This window comes from Natator depressus, chromosome 1 (genome assembly GCF_965152275.1).
Source record: "Natator depressus isolate rNatDep1 chromosome 1, rNatDep2.hap1, whole genome shotgun sequence".
Taxonomy (NCBI): Eukaryota; Metazoa; Chordata; order Testudines; family Cheloniidae; genus Natator; species Natator depressus.
Window position 1 is genome coordinate 237102160 of NC_134234.1, and position 16546 is coordinate 237118705.

Sequence of the window (16546 nt, forward strand, 5' to 3'; positions counted from 1 at the left end):
ATTTGTTTTAATAGTTGTTTATTTACTATCCAACTTTTTCAGTTAATCCGCTTAGGTTAGAGAAGTGTGGCTTTCCCTTTGTAAATGCCATCTTGCTTTGACTCCATCAGGTTAAACCGCTTTTATTATTTTGCATGTAAATGATCATGAATGAAGACTAGTGTCAGACATATTTTTTTAACATTGATAATAATGAATATGTGAACATTTAAAAATCATGGGCATGATTCTTCTTTACATTAAGGCTACTTTATATGCTCTAGTGTAATAAGGGATCCAAAAGGGAGGATAAATCTGACTTTAAGGCCCTTTACAGCACAAAAACAGTATAAAGGGCACTTAATATAAAGGAGAAATCAGACCTTTTGTCATTTGCAAAAGCCCTATCCGAGGCATTTACAAAGTTTTCAGAAAGCTACAACAAGGAGTCCTACATCAAATGTTTGAAAGAGCAGGAAATAGTATGAGGGGTCTCATAGCATTGTAAACTAGGAAGGCTTTATTGACTTATCTTCCAACTAATTTGAACCTATGGATAAGCATTGCTGCTCAGTAACATTGGTTCCTGCAATAGCAATCCTCTATCTTTTCACAGTCTCACTGCCACAACTGTATATAGCATTTTAAAGCAAATATTACAAATAAAACTTGTCAAATAATTATATTGGAGATGCATGAGTGAATCCTTAGATTAGTAAAATATAGTAAATATTATATTATAATACAGTGGGACTCGGCTCAAAAAGAAACTTTCTCCCAGGGTGCATTGGCATAGTATCTAAGGTTTGTTGTCTTCCTAGGAATTATGATTTAGGAGCAGGTGGACATATCTCATATGATCATTGTCCTGTGATTTGAGGGGTAGGAAAGAGCATTCTTGGAACATAGACCTCGTAATATTCAGTCTATGAGAACTGTTGTGTGTATAAAACAAACAGAAATGCAGACACATGCAATAAAGAGACACAAAGACAATCCTGCGTGCAGCAAGGGGCAACGTGTATTTCAAAACTCCTCCCTGTCATTTTCTTCTCCAAATGAGTTTGTTCCCACTTCGTCATAGTCCTTCTCCAGTGCAGACAAGTCCTCTCGGGCCTCTACAAACTCCCCTTCCTCCATGCCTTCACCAACATACCAGTGCACAAATGCCCTCTTGGCATACATCAGATCAAACTTGTGGTCCAGCCTTGCCCAGGCCTCAGCGATGGCTGTGGTGTTGCTTAGCATGCAGACGGCACGTTCCACTTGGGCCAGGTCTCCTCCGGGTGTTATTGTGGGAGGCTGGTAATTGATTCCCACCTGGTAATAAGAACAAGAAAGATGGACGAAAAAGTGAGGGAGAAAAGAAGGATCCAGAGAGACAACAAAAGTCAAATAAACATGGTGGAAAAGTTGGAGTAGCCTAAGACGTTGTTGGCAAGAGAGGGGTTAGGGGGCTGAAACCACAGTATTAAATTACCATAATGGCAAAGGTCATCCATGTTGCCCTTTTTGGACTATTCATTTCTCAGTGATAACCCATGAGAAAACAAGGGAGAGCAACCAAAACTGGACATGAGATCAGGGAGCACAGAGACATTGTAATCATCATTACAATCATCTTTATCTTTTTCCTTTTAATGAACACCAGCATATTACTTGCTTTTTTTAACTGCTGCTGTTGCTTACTGAACTCACAGCTATTCCGTATGAACTAATACAGTAAGTATTTTCCATCTACAAATCTTCAAATTTAGAGCCCATTAATATGTATGAGAAAAATAGATAAATTTTCCATCTATTGCTTTTGACAGCTTTGCTCTGGAAATCAAGCCGGTCAGTGCTGCTACATAGGCAGTAAGGGGAGCATAGAATGTGTGGAGAATTATGTGAAACTGGAGGCTCTTTAAAACAAAGAATTTTCACAGAGAAATGCTCCTAATGTTTAATTTACCATAATTTATTCTCGTTTTTAACAAAATATAATACTAGTCTAGAGAACAATCTCCCCATCTGCTAAACACTTTAACTCTCATAGAGTTGATATTTGCCAGACTGACAGCTACGTGACTGCTTAAGAGGCTGTGTAAGTAGGATATGTAAATAGGACATGTGTAAACAGGACATGTCCATTCTCCAGAGGACTAACTGAAGATACAGTACCAGTGTGTCTTTGTCCCTCTCACCTTGAAGCCTGTTGGACACCAGTCCACAAACTGGATAGTTCTCTTGGTCTTGATGGCAGCAATAGCTACGTTGACATCTTTGGGGACCACGTCACCGCGGTACAGCATGCAGCAGGCCATGTATTTTCCATGACGTGGATCACACTTCACCATCTGGTTGTTGGGTTCAAAGCAGGAACTGGTGATTTCTGCCACTGACAGCTGCTCGTGGTAGGCTCTCTCGGAGGAGATAATGGGTGCATATGTCATGAGGGGGAAGTGGATGCGAGGGTAGGGCACCAGGTTGGTCTGAAACTCTGTCAGATCCACATTGAGGGCACCGTCGAAGCGCAGAGAGGCAGTGATTGATGAGACTATCTGGCTGATGAGACGGTTAAGGTTGGTGTAAGTGGGGCGCTCAATGTCCAAGTTGCGACGGCAGATGTCATAGATGGCCTCGTTGTCCACCATGAAGGCGCAGTCTGAATGCTCCAGGGTGGTGTGGGTGGTCAGGATGGAGTTGTACGGCTCCACTACGGCAGTGGAGACTTGAGGGGCTGGGTAGACGGCAAACTCCAGTTTGGACTTCTTGCCATAATCCAGGGAGAGGCGTTCCATCAACAAGGAGGTGAAGCCAGAGCCAGTGCCCCCACCAAAGCTGTGGAAAATCAGGAATCCCTGTAGCCCAGAACAGGCATCGGTCTGAAAAGCCAAACAGAGAACAAAAGGAATCGGTCTAAATCTCTGAGACTTCTTTGAGCACATCCTGAGATTGATGCTGGGACGTGTGTATCCAAAACACAGCACAGAGATCAGACCAGGTTTTCGTGGGAAAGGACTCGGTAACACCCTCTCACATAATGGTGTAGGCTCCGTAGGTATCACTACTAGTTTGCTGTTACAGTGACAAATGTGAAGTATTTAAGCTGCAGGAACCTACATTTTAGGCTTCTGTCTGAATCTTCCGTCCCTCTGGGAACTGACCTACCATCCAATCTGACCTACAATACAATCAGTGTCTACTACGAACCAATGACACTATTGGGAGCAAAACAGGAGCTTCCAATTGACATATATGTCCTATTCACCTACTTCTGCCACCAACCCCAAATTTTGTTTCTGATGTACTATCACTTACCAGTTTACGGATACGATCTAATGCCAAGTCAATTCTGTCTTTGCCAATGGTATAGTGACCACGGGCATAGTTATTAGCTGCATCCTCCTTTCCAGTGATCAGCTGTTCTGGATGGAAAAGCTTCCGGTAAGTGCCAGTCCGCACTTCATCTGTCCAAGAAAGAGAAACCATAAGAAGCCTTGAATGGACATACTCCAATTTTGATGATTTTTGTTGAACACCCCAAACAGTTGTTAATTGGCAGTGCTGTTTGTTGGCAGGCCCGTGACATGGGAGAGCAGGGTGTTAGAAATATCCTTGAGTTTGTACAAAAATGAAGGTGTGTCACAGAGATGATGCTCTCTAAGTTCTGAAGGGAGAAGTGAATGTTGCTTTATAAACCAGTCTCTTTCTCTTAGCAGAGTTAGCCAATTTATGGAATGACTTGTGCTTGGCCAGGAATGAAATCACCTGACCAGAGGGCAAGTCATCAGACAAGAGAAGAGACTTGCAGATAAAAGGGATGGGAAATTCTCAGGAAACACCTTCCACCAGCAGCAGCTTCTCTTGTCTCCAGTCTGAACAACGCCCAAATGGCAAAGGAAAATATCATCCCAAACAAGATCAGAGTTAGAGGATCTTATGAGGAGAGGTACACTTAGCCATACTTAGCAATGATAACCTTCTGACTGAGCTGATAGCAAGGTGGGGCACTTATGGGAAAGTGTAGTCAGTGTTCTCCCCTTCTCCCATCAGTAGACTTAATTTCCTTTGAGAGATGAGTGTTTATAACTGCCTGGCATTAAAAGCCTGAAATAGGTTAGTTTTATCCCAGTTATGGGATCATACTGAAATGCAAAGAAGGGACTGCCCCACCAATATGCTGGAGACAGCTAGACCCCAACCCTGACCCACATAAGAGTAGAATCTTTTCCATTTTCCATTGTTAATTCTATACTGACCTACTACAGTTTGCTCCAAGTCTACCATAATAGCCCGTGGCACATGTTTTCCTGTGCCTGTCTCTCTGAAAAATGTGGCAAAGGAGTCATCATCGTTGACCTTGTTGGACTGATTCTTGAAGGTGCCATCTGGCTGAATGCCATGTTCCAGACAGAAAAGTTCCCAGCATGCATTGCCAATCTGAACTCCAGCCTGGCCAACATGAACAGAGATGCACTCACGCTGTAGGGAGAACGGAGCACAGGTCAGAAGAATTAATACACATCAACCCTTCTTCCTCCTGATAGTCACATATGCTTGTCATAGCTGCATTCAGAAATCTCAACCTCTAACCTTGACTGGTTTGGAGTCTCCAACCTCACATACCCAACTGGAACTGGTGTGCACATGGACCCATGGAACTGGGGCCTAGCCTCTGTTCTCTTCCTGTAGTAGAAGTTCCAACTCTTATTTACAAATAGGATGGTGAATGTATTTTTCTGCAGAGCTACACAAGGACATAAATAGCAAATCACAAAGAAACGTGGAGCTTTTCAGGCATGCACACACATACCTGTGTACACCAAATACATGACCTCATGTATTCGCATACCCATATGCACACAAACATGTAAATGCTATGACAGATCCCAAATGAACAGCACGTGCAAGGTCCATTTATTTTTATTCTTGGCTGGGACCTGACACAGTATGCAGCATTTTCTAACTATATATAACTCAAGAGGGGTGAGGTGTCTTCTGTGCTGTTAGCCCTCAACTGGGAGACTGGACTGGAGGATGGGAAAACCTGCTTTCATCAGTGCCCAGCTCAAGCAGTTGTTGACTCAGCTTCATTCCCTTGGCACTTAAGATCCTTAACGTGTGAAACTAATCTCCTGAGAGCTCATATTCACACACTTGCAGGTGTGCACCCTGCACGTTTCGACATGGCTGTGCAGCAGTCAGTGTCATTGAAGCATATTTTGAGCAAGCACGTATATATATTTAACCAATTTCCAAAGTGGTTATTGCCACGTCAGCTAAGCACTATAATTACATAAAACTAAAACACAAAACAAAAATAATTAAATGCTTAACAAAATAAATGTCTCTTGCCCCGAAGTTTGCTCTATAGACCACCAAAGAGTATGAATTACAAAAACCCCTTTGGGTAAGCATTGCTGCTGGATGAGGTATAGTGAAACATAAGATATTTTAGCAAGCGCTTCCTAGTCAGTCTTAGGGTATGTCTTCACTGCAGCGTGAACTTGTGTTATCTACACTTGAATTAATCCTCTGGAGTTAAACTAGCTCAAATGAGAGCAGTCACACTGCCAAACAACACTCAATCTGCTGTGTCCACGCTGTTGCTCCACTCACTCGTATGGCACTGAAACTTCTGAGGGCATATCGCATGGTTCTTTACAATGCTGCAAGCTGTGATGCAGTATGATTTCTTTCTCAGTGAATTGTGGTAGAACTTCTCTGTCCTGCTTGGGCACATGGGGGGAATCACAGGAAAAAGCCGGAGGACTAAACTAGCAGCATTCAAGGGGCGCTAGCCTGGGTCCACACAGCGGAGCAGTCATGGATGAGTTGTGCTAACTCAGGCTTTAGCCTATACTCCCTGACAGACTAGCCAACCTGAGCCACAAGTACAACCACACTCGAGTTATAACTCAAGTTAACTTTGCAGTGAAGACAAGCCATTAACTGCCTTTACATTATATAAGCTGAGAAGCACTCTTTGAAGATAAAAGCCCTGAACAGACTGGAACGGGTCTCAATGCAGCCCTGCTCTGAAATTCAGTCCGGAAAAACGTCATCCTCGGCTCCATGTTGTTGTCTGTTTAAATTTGCTCATCTTACAAGTGAAATGATTGGGATGGGTTTCCTAACTGCCAGCCCTGAAATTCAGCCTGAGATCTGATAATCAAGCTGGTTTTCTTGTGCTGTGACAGCTATACGCCATGCCTTCAAATTAAGCCGTTATACACACCTGTGCAATTCCACTAAATTCACTGGGGTATCAGCGAAAGCATAATTTGGTCTAAAGAATCTTTTCTTACTTGTAATGCTGCACTGGAAAGATAGAATTCAGCTTGTCTGTTGATTTCCATATTGAGTTTGCAGGGCTGGCAATTAGGAGAAACATCTTTTTATTTGTAAATTAAGCAAATTTGATATGAAACAACGAACATGACGCTCATGCTGCCAGTTTTAGAGTGACTCTCGGAGCAGAGCCACACTTAAGAGCCCAGCATTACTCTCTGGGATCAGAGGAAGGAGCAAACCCACTGTAGAACGATTTTGCTAAGAGCCCGCAGTTCTACCTGAACTGAACCAACAGTACCTTATCAGTGGCATCAGAATCTATTTACAGAGAGTTAATAGAATCTGTATGGACATCTCACTCGTGTTCATTACTAGAAGGAGATTGTCTCCCATCAATAGTAATCCAGTTCCAGATCTATAACCTGGTCTGACCCCAGACTGATAGAGATCAAAGAATTCTGAGGTGTATAGAATTGTATCGCTACCTCTTTCTCAATTACCTTCCTCTTCATGTAGCAGGAATAGGAATACAGGGATTGCCGTACTGGATCAGACCAGTGGACCATCATTTAGCTTCTTGTCTAGCAGTGGCCACTATTAGCTACTTCAAAGCAAAGTGCTTGAGACCCTGCAGAAGTCACTTATGGAATAACCTACTCACAAGGAAAGTGTCTTCCTATCTTCATACTCATGGCTCCAGCATGGAGGGACAACTCACAAAGGACTATACATGGTATGTTCAGTATATACCTAGGGCAGCTCCCATGATGTGCAAGAGTAATACTGCACCCTCCAACCCCCATTTATAGATTGTCATCTTTCCCCCAAGATAGGCTGGCTATAGGCTTCTGAGGCTTGCACATCAAATAGTGTGGCACATTCTGGGCTCAGGATTTGTGTTTAAATTAAAGATTGAATTAAAGAATAGAGATGATCCTTATTTCTAGGAAATCCATTCCAGCAAGACCTGGAGCCCAGACCTCTGAACTGAAAAGAAGTGAGGCTACCTACTGAGTTAATAGAAACTCTGGTTTTCTCCCATTAGTACAGTAATCTAGTTGTAGTCTATAAGCAACAATTTGATACCCAAAAGATGTGCATGTCTTCCACAGACTCCATTTTTCTTGGAACCTTCCTATCTGAATGCTGACCTGGCTCAGTCATGCTCAGGAATCAGACACGGCTGGATCAACACAACCATGCTCTCCTAAGAATTGTGTATTACAAATGTGCTGAATGATCGTCAAGAAGAGTTTCTTTTTCTCATCCCTCTCCACAGCACAGAGATCTTGACCATTATACTTTGGAATGTGTTTCTGGAGTCAAAAACAAAAACATGCTATGTATTCTCAAAGTTTTAAAGTACCATCTCAGCCTCCTTGATAGTTAAAGATACCAAAACTAAGGGTGGATTTGATTTTATAAAACCCTGTTGACCATGTCTCAGGTTTTCAAGAACCAAACCCAAAGCTAGGTGTGAAGCCATGTTCCATTTTTATTTAAACACAAATAAGATTTTTATTTGTTTTTAGTGAGTGTAAGAATCAGATGAGGTTGGATTTCATTCTGGTTTCTGGCCCATGTCTTCTCCTGCTGTTATAACGAGCACTGTGCTGTAAATAAGTTGAATATGCCAGCTCATTCATCAAAAAAGGAAAAACCTCTGCCCAGTTCAGATGAAGACAGGAGCTGTTTTCTGGTAATCAACCTTCTTTCTATATCTTCTCACACAGTGGGAAGCTTGTTCTGGAGAGTTATTCATTTCATAATAGGACTTGTGCCTCATAAAGGCTGCAGATCTGCCTCCTTTTCCCCTAATCAGATATTGTTCCTTTCCAGTGAATATCTTAACTCTACCTTTTGAATCAGCTCCCTGTGATAAATCCCAAAGGCAGAGCAGATCCGCACGAAACCATTTTCTTCACTACACTTGCTACAATTTGGAAATGCTCTGACTGACACAGGGAGAAATGCCAAGAGAAGCAAGAGATTTGAAACAGGGGGTTTCAAAGTAAATGGCTTTAAAATAAGTTGCTGTTCCTTTAACAATGAAGAGCGTGGATCTTCCTCAGAGTCCCAGGCATGGTAAACTGATCTCTAGGATATTTAAATCCTGACCCTACTCCAAACTTGTATACTGAATTCCCAGTCTAACAGTTTGGGGTTCACATTTGTTCTTATTAACTGTATGCACACTGCAGTACTAGAAAACCAGACCCTATACAGTTTGCAAACATTTAGAGCACAGTCTGATTTAGGCTTCATCCATACTGAGGTATAGTCTTATCTTCAAGGTAGCAGCTACCTTGTTGTTTTTCATATGTACTCACTACCATGAGTCCACACATGTTGTTAGATCCATCTAAGTAGATGGTGAAGCTGTGTGTGTGGTGGGGGATGGAAATTCAGAGCAAAGCCCTGAACTAGGAAAGAATTTAAATATAATTGTAGGGACTAAAATGAAAGGGAATTAATTGGGAATGTTTTCTTCCCATCATAGTTCTTCAGGAGGCCTATGGACAGAATATGCTATTGCTAATTGTAAGCATGAGAATTTCCATGGAATAATGGCTAATTCGATTGTGCTTATTGAAGTGGGAGTGAAATGGGGGTGCTTCCATTTATTTCAGTAGGCTTTGAATCAGGTCTTTTGACCATTTCTCTTTCTGTTTTGGAGGGGTTGCTACCCTTCTCACACCCACACAGGGCCTGATTCTCATTTATACTAAACCCCTTTTACCCCTCTGTGGCAGGGTAAAACGACCTTAAAGTGGAAATAAATTATGTTTACACCCACTTTAAGGCTACTTTATACTTCCAGCACTGTGTAAAGGGATTTTAGTTTAGATGAGAATCAGAAGGATGAATAGGACATAAATGAGGAGTTAAGTTAAAAATAATCAGAAAAAAATAGTTTGTTAATTATGTTCCTGAAATTATGACCTCTTTTACATTTCTCATAGTTTTGTGTCGTTTCTAGATTCCTATCTTATCTCCTATTATGAGAACCATTCGATGTTACTAAAGTAAAGACACAGAATCATAAACAGCAGGCACCAAATAGTTCAGAAGACCAAATTCATCCTCTTTGTAATTCCACTGATGTAATGGTGTTCCACCCAGGATGAATTTGCCTCACTGTTTTTCCCAGCCTGTATTTGACACACTATAAATCCCATGTGCTCTCTGTGATAAATAGCAAGAGTCTCTCCCTTTACTTAGTGTCCTCTCAGTGAGGTCAGGGGTCTGTGACACAAGCCATTGATGATCAGCAGGGGTATGATGTCATAACTAGGACTGTGGGCACCAATGAATGGGTGCTCAGATCTTCTAATACGATCTAAATTTTCAAAAGTGGCTAATGATTTTGGATGCCTCTACTGTTGGGGTTACAAACCGAGACCCTTTAATGAGCCTGATTTTTCTGTGGGTGAGTATTCAGCCCTTTCTGAGACTCGGGCTTTGGTGGTGTCTCCTACTGGGGACCCAACGTCACTAGCCCCTTCTGAAAATGTAGGCTGTATATGTCCATGACCTATTTCTCTGCACGCTACTTCACCACGCTCCTGGATTTCCCGCTGTGTTGTCAAAAATAACAATATGATTTAGAAGTATCGTTTTTTCCCTTTAATCAGATGTAATTTTGTCAGTTTTAATCTGGATGTATTTATTACCTTGGTATTGCTTGAAGTTATGGATTGAATAAGAAGTGACGTACACATACACTGTAAGAATCCAAAAGTACTTAACATTGTCATTTTCTAGATTATAGGCATTTCATCGTGTGTCATCTGGATATACTGAGGGTACATTGTACTTTAAAAATTTTATTAAGTTAAAAAAAAAATTCACACCTCAGTTAAAAATGCAGCATGTTTTTAAGAGTGTGTGTGTGTGTGTTTGTGTGTGTGTTGGACGGAGAGGGGGATGGAAAAGGAAGTAGTAGTCCCTCCCCAAATTATATCTGCCTCTTCTTCCCCTTTGAATGTGTGAGCGTTAGTTAGCTTCTCAAATCCAGCATTTCAGTTCCCCGTTATGAGATGGAGCAGAATAAAAAGCCCCCACCTTGTGCATCACAGGGTCTGTGCATCCAAACCCTGTGCATGCCAGATTTGATCCAATTATTGAAGAGTTGCAGGGGATTTAGTAAAGAGCTGCAAGAATTATTCCAGGACTGTAGGACACACCTTACAGTGGCAACTTGATCATGGCCTCTGAGTACCTACACAGGAAGAAGGTATCTGGTACTAACCAGAGGAATCTTCAATCTAGCTGTCAAAAGCGTAACAAGATAAAATTGCTGGAACCTGAAGCTAGGAAAAGTCATACGGGAAATAAGGCATAAATTGTTAAATGACGGTCATTACACATTGGAACACCTTAGCCAGGGGTGTAGTACATTCTCCCTCACTCTAAGTCTTTAAAACAAGGCTGGGTGTCTTTCTAAAAAATTTACTCAAGTTCAGTTGCAAATTATTGGGCTCAGTGCAGGAATTACTAGGTGAATTATTAGGTCTCTGCAGATCTTATAGTCTGTCAGTCAAAGACATCAATCTCTGGTCCCATTCAGCCCCCCCATCCCAGATTCCACACACTGAAGCAAAAAGCAACCACAATCCTCTCCCTCTCATGCAGCTCCAGAGCAGATCAGGTAATAGAGAGACTACAGTCTCATGTCCTCACATTCCCAGAATACCTTGTTCCCGCCTCGAATGGGGAGTTGCTGCATTTGTCCTTACCATAGTGCCTCTAGTGGTGCTGCCTTCCCTTTTGGATGAAAAGCAGCAGCTTTGGATAGTGATGTTTCCACTGCTGTATCACTCTAAGCAGCTTGGTGGGAGGGAGCCCAGGCCATGCATCCCACACCAGCTGGTGCCCTACAGCATCACAGTGCCGAGAGGAGGTCACAATCTCCCCAAGGCAACCCTCACTTTCCACCACCCCTTGCCTATTTGCATCACTAACCCCCTCACACACACACACACAAGACCACCCCCCTGTAACCAGATACACCCCAAATGCCATTCTCTCCCTCCAGGAATCCCCCACGCTTATCCCCCCCCACCCCGGTACCCTCTATTCATTCTTGACAAAAAATTTCCTTCCAACGAATCCTTTATACTAGAGCTGGTTGGAAGATTTTCAACTAAATATACTTCATCCGAATATGTCATTTAATCAAAACTGAACCATTTCATGGAAATGTATCAATTTCAACAATTTTTTCATCAGGAAGGATTCTGAGGTCCAGAGTGGAGAAAGAGAGACCTGAACTGGAAACCTGACCTTTTCAATATGAAAATGGACGTGTCAACACAATTCTGTTTCATGAAAACTTTTGAAAGGTTTTTGTTCTCATTCCAATGAAGAATGAAAACAAATTTTGAAACCCCAAAAGTTTTTGCAAGACAGATTTGCCATTCTCCGGCCCTCTCTACTTTATACCTTTTTGATGGCGAGTGGCCCAATCTACAGTCCATGTATCCCACAGTGCTTTAAAGGAACTAGATAAACATAAAATAATATGATTACCATTGAACTTTAACTATTAGATAAAATACTATTATTTTCACTTTATTCTGTATCTTTAATAATATTCTGACTCCAAGCGCTATTCGAGTGGTGTTTTCAATTCATCTTCATTCATTGAAATGCTTCTCTTCCTCAGAGCTGAAATGAGTAAAGAAGTGTCCACTCATCTGGATCTGTTGGGTGCCCAACTTGAGCAACAGATGGATTTGTTTTCAGACATATTAAGCATCCACAATGCCAAATGGAGTAAGTCAGTGGCAGCTGTGAGTGCTCAGTATCGCTGAAAATCAGGCACTTAGTATCCAAAGTGGACACCCAAAATTAGTAGTCATTTTTGTAAATTGGTTCCTGATTGATTTGTTCTCTAAAATGGTTGTGTTGGTGGCAAAAAGTCAAGCTGATACATCAAGAAGCATGGCTGAAAAAAAGACACAGAAGATATAGGCAAAAGGTATGGAATTCCTTCTCAGCACCTATGAATTACCAAGTTATTTGTAAAGCCTATACATATATTCAATTTTCCATCGTGTACAACTTTATCCTTGCTAGAACATTTGGAAAGAAACCCGCCTTCAGGGATGTTTTCTTTTACTGCAGAATCTGTAATCAAGTGAGAACCTCTCTGAGTTATGTTGAAAACTAAAATGTTATTTCTGGAGTGATCTTACTTTACTGGAGTTGATTTGTTTAAAAATCATCATCAGACAACTGGGGCCAGATTCTGATCTCAATCACACCACTGTAAAGCCAGAGCAACTCCACTAAAGGCAATGGAGGTAATTCAGATTTGCAGCAGTGTAATCCAAATCAAAATCTGGCCAATGGTGTTTTCATGCTTTTGCTGAATATCCCTGGAAAACCCAGAATCTCTGTTCTGCACTCAGGATCATGAGCTCTAGAATACCAATCAGTCATGAATAGGGCACTGTGTCTGTCATGGAGGTTGCAGAACTCATGGATTCCATAACTTTCCGTGACTTCTGGAGCAGCCAGTATGGCTGACCTGAGGGCTGCCAAAGCAGTTGCCTCCAGGGCCAGCTGATCAGACAGCCCCAGGAACAGCCCGAGCAGTGGCCCCTGGGGTGGCTGGAGCAGACTGTGCTCCGGCAGCCCCCAGCAGCTGGTGCCACTGTCCCCACCCGCAGTAGTAGCTGCCCGGGAGTGGCCCCCCCAAGATTTAGCCAAGGGTATTTATAGTATAAATCATGGACTGGTCACAGGCTGTGAATTTTTGTCTATTGTCTGTGATCTGTCCATGACTTTTACTAAAAATGCTGTGACTAAATCATATGAATCATAGAATCATAGAATATCAGGGTTGGAAGGGACCCCAGAAGGTCATCTAGTCCAACCCCCTGCTCGAAGCAGGACCAATTCCCAGTTAAATCATCCCAGCCAAGGCTTTGTCAAGCCTGACCTTAAAAACCTCTAAGGAAGGAGATTCTACCACCTCCCTAGGTAACGCATTCCAGTGTTTCACCACCCTCTTAGTGAAAAAGTTTTTCCTAATATCCAATCTAAACCTCCCCCATTGCAACTTGAGACCGTTACTCCTCGTTCTGTCATCTGCTACCATTGAGAACAGTCTAGAGCCATCCTCTTTGGAACCCCCTTTCAGGTAGTTGAAAGCAGCTATCAAATCCCCCCTCATTCTTCTCTTCTGCAGACTAAACAATCCCAGCTCCCTCAGCCTCTCCTCATAAGTCATGTGCTCTAGACCCCTAATCATTTTTGTTGCCCTTCGCTGGACTCTCTCCAATTTATCCACATCCTTCTTGTAGTGTGGGGCCCAAAACTGGACACAGTACTCCAGATGAGGCCTCACCAGTGTCGAATAGAGGGGAACGATCACGTCCCTCGATCTGCTCGCTATGCCCCTACTTATACATCCCAAAATGCCATTGGCCTTCTTGGCAACAAGGGCACACTGCTGACTCATATCCAGCTTCTCGTCCACTGTCACCCCTAGGTCCTTTTCCGCAGAACTGCTGCCTAGCCATTCGGTCCCTAGTCTGTAGCGGTGCATTGGATTCTTCCATCCTAAGTGCAGGACCCTGCACTTGTCCTTATTGAACCTCATCAGATTTCTTTTGGCCCAATCCTCCAATTTGTCTAGGTCCTTCTGTATCCTATCCCTCCCCTCCAGCATATCTACCACTCCTCCCAGTTTAGTATCATCCGCAAATTTGCTGAGAGTGCAATCCACACCATCCTCCAGATCATTTATGAAGATATTGAACAAAACCGGCCCCAGGACCGACCCCTGGGGCACTCCACTTGACACCGGCTGCCAACTAGACATGGAGCCATTGATCACTACCCGTTGAGCCCGACAATCTAGCCAACTTTCTACCCACCTTATAGTGCATTCATCCAGCCCATACTTCCTTAACTTGCTGACAAGAATACTGTGGGAGACCATGTCAAAAGCTTTGCTAAAGTCAAGAAACAATACATCCACTGCTTTCCCTTCATCCACAGAACCAGTAATCTCATCATAAAAGGCGATTAGATTAGTCAGGCATGACCTTCCCTTGGTGAATCCATGCTGACTGTTCCTGATCACTTTCCTCTCATGTAAGTGCTTCAGGATTGATTCTTTGAGGACCTGCTCCATGATTTTTCCAGGGACTGAGGTGAGGCTGACTGGCCTGTAGTTCCCAGGATCCTCCTTCTTCCCTTTTTTAAAGATTGGCACTACATTAGCCTTTTTCCAGTCATCCGGGACTTCCCCCATTCGCCACGAGTTTTCAAAGATAATGGCCAAGGGCTCTGCAATCACAGTCGCCAATTCCTTCAGCACTCTCGGATGCAACTCGTCCGGCCCCATGGACTTGTGCACGTCCAGCTTTTCTAAATAGTCCCTAACCAACTCTATCTCCACAGAGGGCTGGCCATCTCTTCCCCATTCTGTGATGCCCAGCGCAGCAGTCTGGGGGCTGACCTTGTTAGTGAAAACAGAGGCAAAAAAAGCATTGAGTACATTAGCTTTTTCCACATCCTCTGTCACTAGGTTGCCTCCCTCATTCAGTAAGGGGCCCACACTTTCCTTGGCTTTCTTCTTGTTGCCAACATACCTGAAGAAACCCTTCTTGTTACTCTTGACATCTCTTGCTAGCTACAGCTCCAGGTGCGATTTGGCCCTCCTGATATCTTTCCTACATGCCCGAGCAATATTTTTATACTCTTCCCTGGTCATATGTCCAACCTTCCACTTCTTGTAAGCTTCTTTTTTATGTTTAAGATCCGCTAGGATTTCACCATTAAGCCAAGCTGGTCGCCTGCCATATTTACTATTCTTTCGACTCATCGGGATGGTTTGTCCCTGTAACCTCAACAGGGATTCCTTGAAATACAGCCAGCTCTCCTGGACTCCCTTCCCCTTCATGTTAGTCCCCCAGGGGATCCTGGCCATCCGTTCCCTGAGGGAGTCGAAGTCTGCTTTCCTGAAGTCCAGGGTCCGTATCCTGCTGCTTACCTTTCTTCCCTGCGTCAGGATCCTGAACTCAACCAACTCATGGTCACTGCCTCCCAGATTCCCATCCACTTTTGCTTCCCCCACTAATTCTACCCGGTTTGTGAGCAGCAGGTCAAGAAAAGCGTCCCCCCTAGTTGGCTCCCCTAGCACTTGCGCCAGGAAATTGTCCCCTACGCTTTCCAAAAACTTCCTGGATTGTCTATGCACCGCTGTATTGCTCTCCCAGCAGATATCAGGAAAATTAAAGTCACCCATGAGAATCAGGGCATGCGATCTAGTAGCTTCCGTGAGTTGCCGGAAGAAAGCCTCATCCACCTCATCCCCCTGGTCCGGTGGTCTATAGCAGACTCCCACCACTACATCACTCTTGTTGCACACACTTCTAAACTTAATCCAGAGCCACTCAGGTTTTTCCACAGTTTCGTACCGGAGCTCTGAGCAGTCATACTGCTCCCTTACATACAGTGCTACTAAGCTTAGCTTAGTCATGAAGCTAAAAGCATTGAAGCAGTCCTTTTTTTTACTTTTTTTTCAGGGAAAGATAGGTTGATTGACATCTGCACTGGATCTTAAAACCCTTTGTTCTATAGACATGTTCTGTTTTTAAAGGATTCATTGATACTGAGATATTTTCTGGCTTTTGTGTTGCAGGACTTAAGAAAATGGCTGATAAGTCTAAGCACCAACAAAAATCTACACTTTGCAGACTGTATGTTACAAAATTCATCATGAACTTTTTTTCTGGTTTATTTCCACTGCCCTCAATTGTGATTATTAATTTATCAAGTGAAAAGCAAAGGTATCAAACCATGAAGTGAGTTGTGTAATTTTGTAAATTTTGTCACACCTGGGTGTGAACACCGAGCATTAGTTTAGCTTGTGCCACTGCTACGTTCATAGCAAACTACAAGTGTTACCTTTGGATTGCGCTAGAAAAGAGTGCATTAAAAACAGACACAGAAATGAGGCTCTTAAAGACTTCATGACACTTGTCAGAAGAGTAGCCTTGGTATCTTGGGATATGATTGTCAGAGGGGCTGAGCACCCACAGCTCTTCTTTACTTCAGCTGGAAATCCGGGTGGTCAGCACTTACAAAAAAAAGCAGGCCTCTGGTCAAATTGTGAGCTGGGAAACTATATTCTTCCCATAAACTTCCCCCTTAGTTTCCCTTCAATTTAATGTATTTTTCACTCCTGTGTTTAACTCTTGTACTGTTACTGTGCACTACTAAATAGGTGGGGGGGTGGTTTCACTTCAGAGGTAATTGCATCTGAATG

At 43.0% G+C, this 16546-nt stretch overlaps 2 protein-coding genes across 2 annotated transcripts in view; both read right to left on the reverse strand.

The window, feature by feature from the left end:
* Positions 1-800: 800 nt before the first annotated feature.
* LOC141977259 (tubulin alpha-8 chain-like) lies at positions 801-4446 on the reverse strand. The gene is made up of 4 exons (XM_074938652.1): positions 4224-4446; positions 3283-3431; positions 2166-2846; positions 801-1299 (listed from the first exon to the last, which is right to left on the reverse strand). Exons 1-4 carry the CDS (start codon positions 4249-4251, stop codon positions 1006-1008), a joined length of 1152 nt encoding a protein of 383 aa, XP_074794753.1. The 5' UTR covers positions 4252-4446; the 3' UTR covers positions 801-1005.
* The window catches only part of PEX26 (peroxisomal biogenesis factor 26), a 29718-nt gene continuing 17496 nt past the window's right edge, over positions 4325-16546 (reverse strand). Inside the window, exon 5 of the mRNA XM_074938636.1 lies at positions 4325-4446. Within this exon, the coding sequence (XP_074794737.1) occupies positions 4442-4446 (5 nt within the window). The 3' untranslated portion in view covers positions 4325-4441. The remainder of the gene's footprint in view (positions 4447-16546) is intronic.

Excerpts from the sequence above, each read along its gene's own strand:
- LOC141977259 (XM_074938652.1), bottom strand. The coding sequence starts at position 4,251 with ATGGTAGACTTGGAGCAAACTGTAGTAG. Across the intron at positions 3,432-4,223 it reads CTTGGAGCAAACTGTAGTAG|ATGAAGTGCGGACTGGCACT; the intron begins GTCAGTATAGAA and ends TTTCTTGGACAG. Across the intron at positions 2,847-3,282 it reads TAGATCGTATCCGTAAACTG|ACCGATGCCTGTTCTGGGCT; the intron begins GTAAGTGATAGT and ends TTGGCTTTTCAG.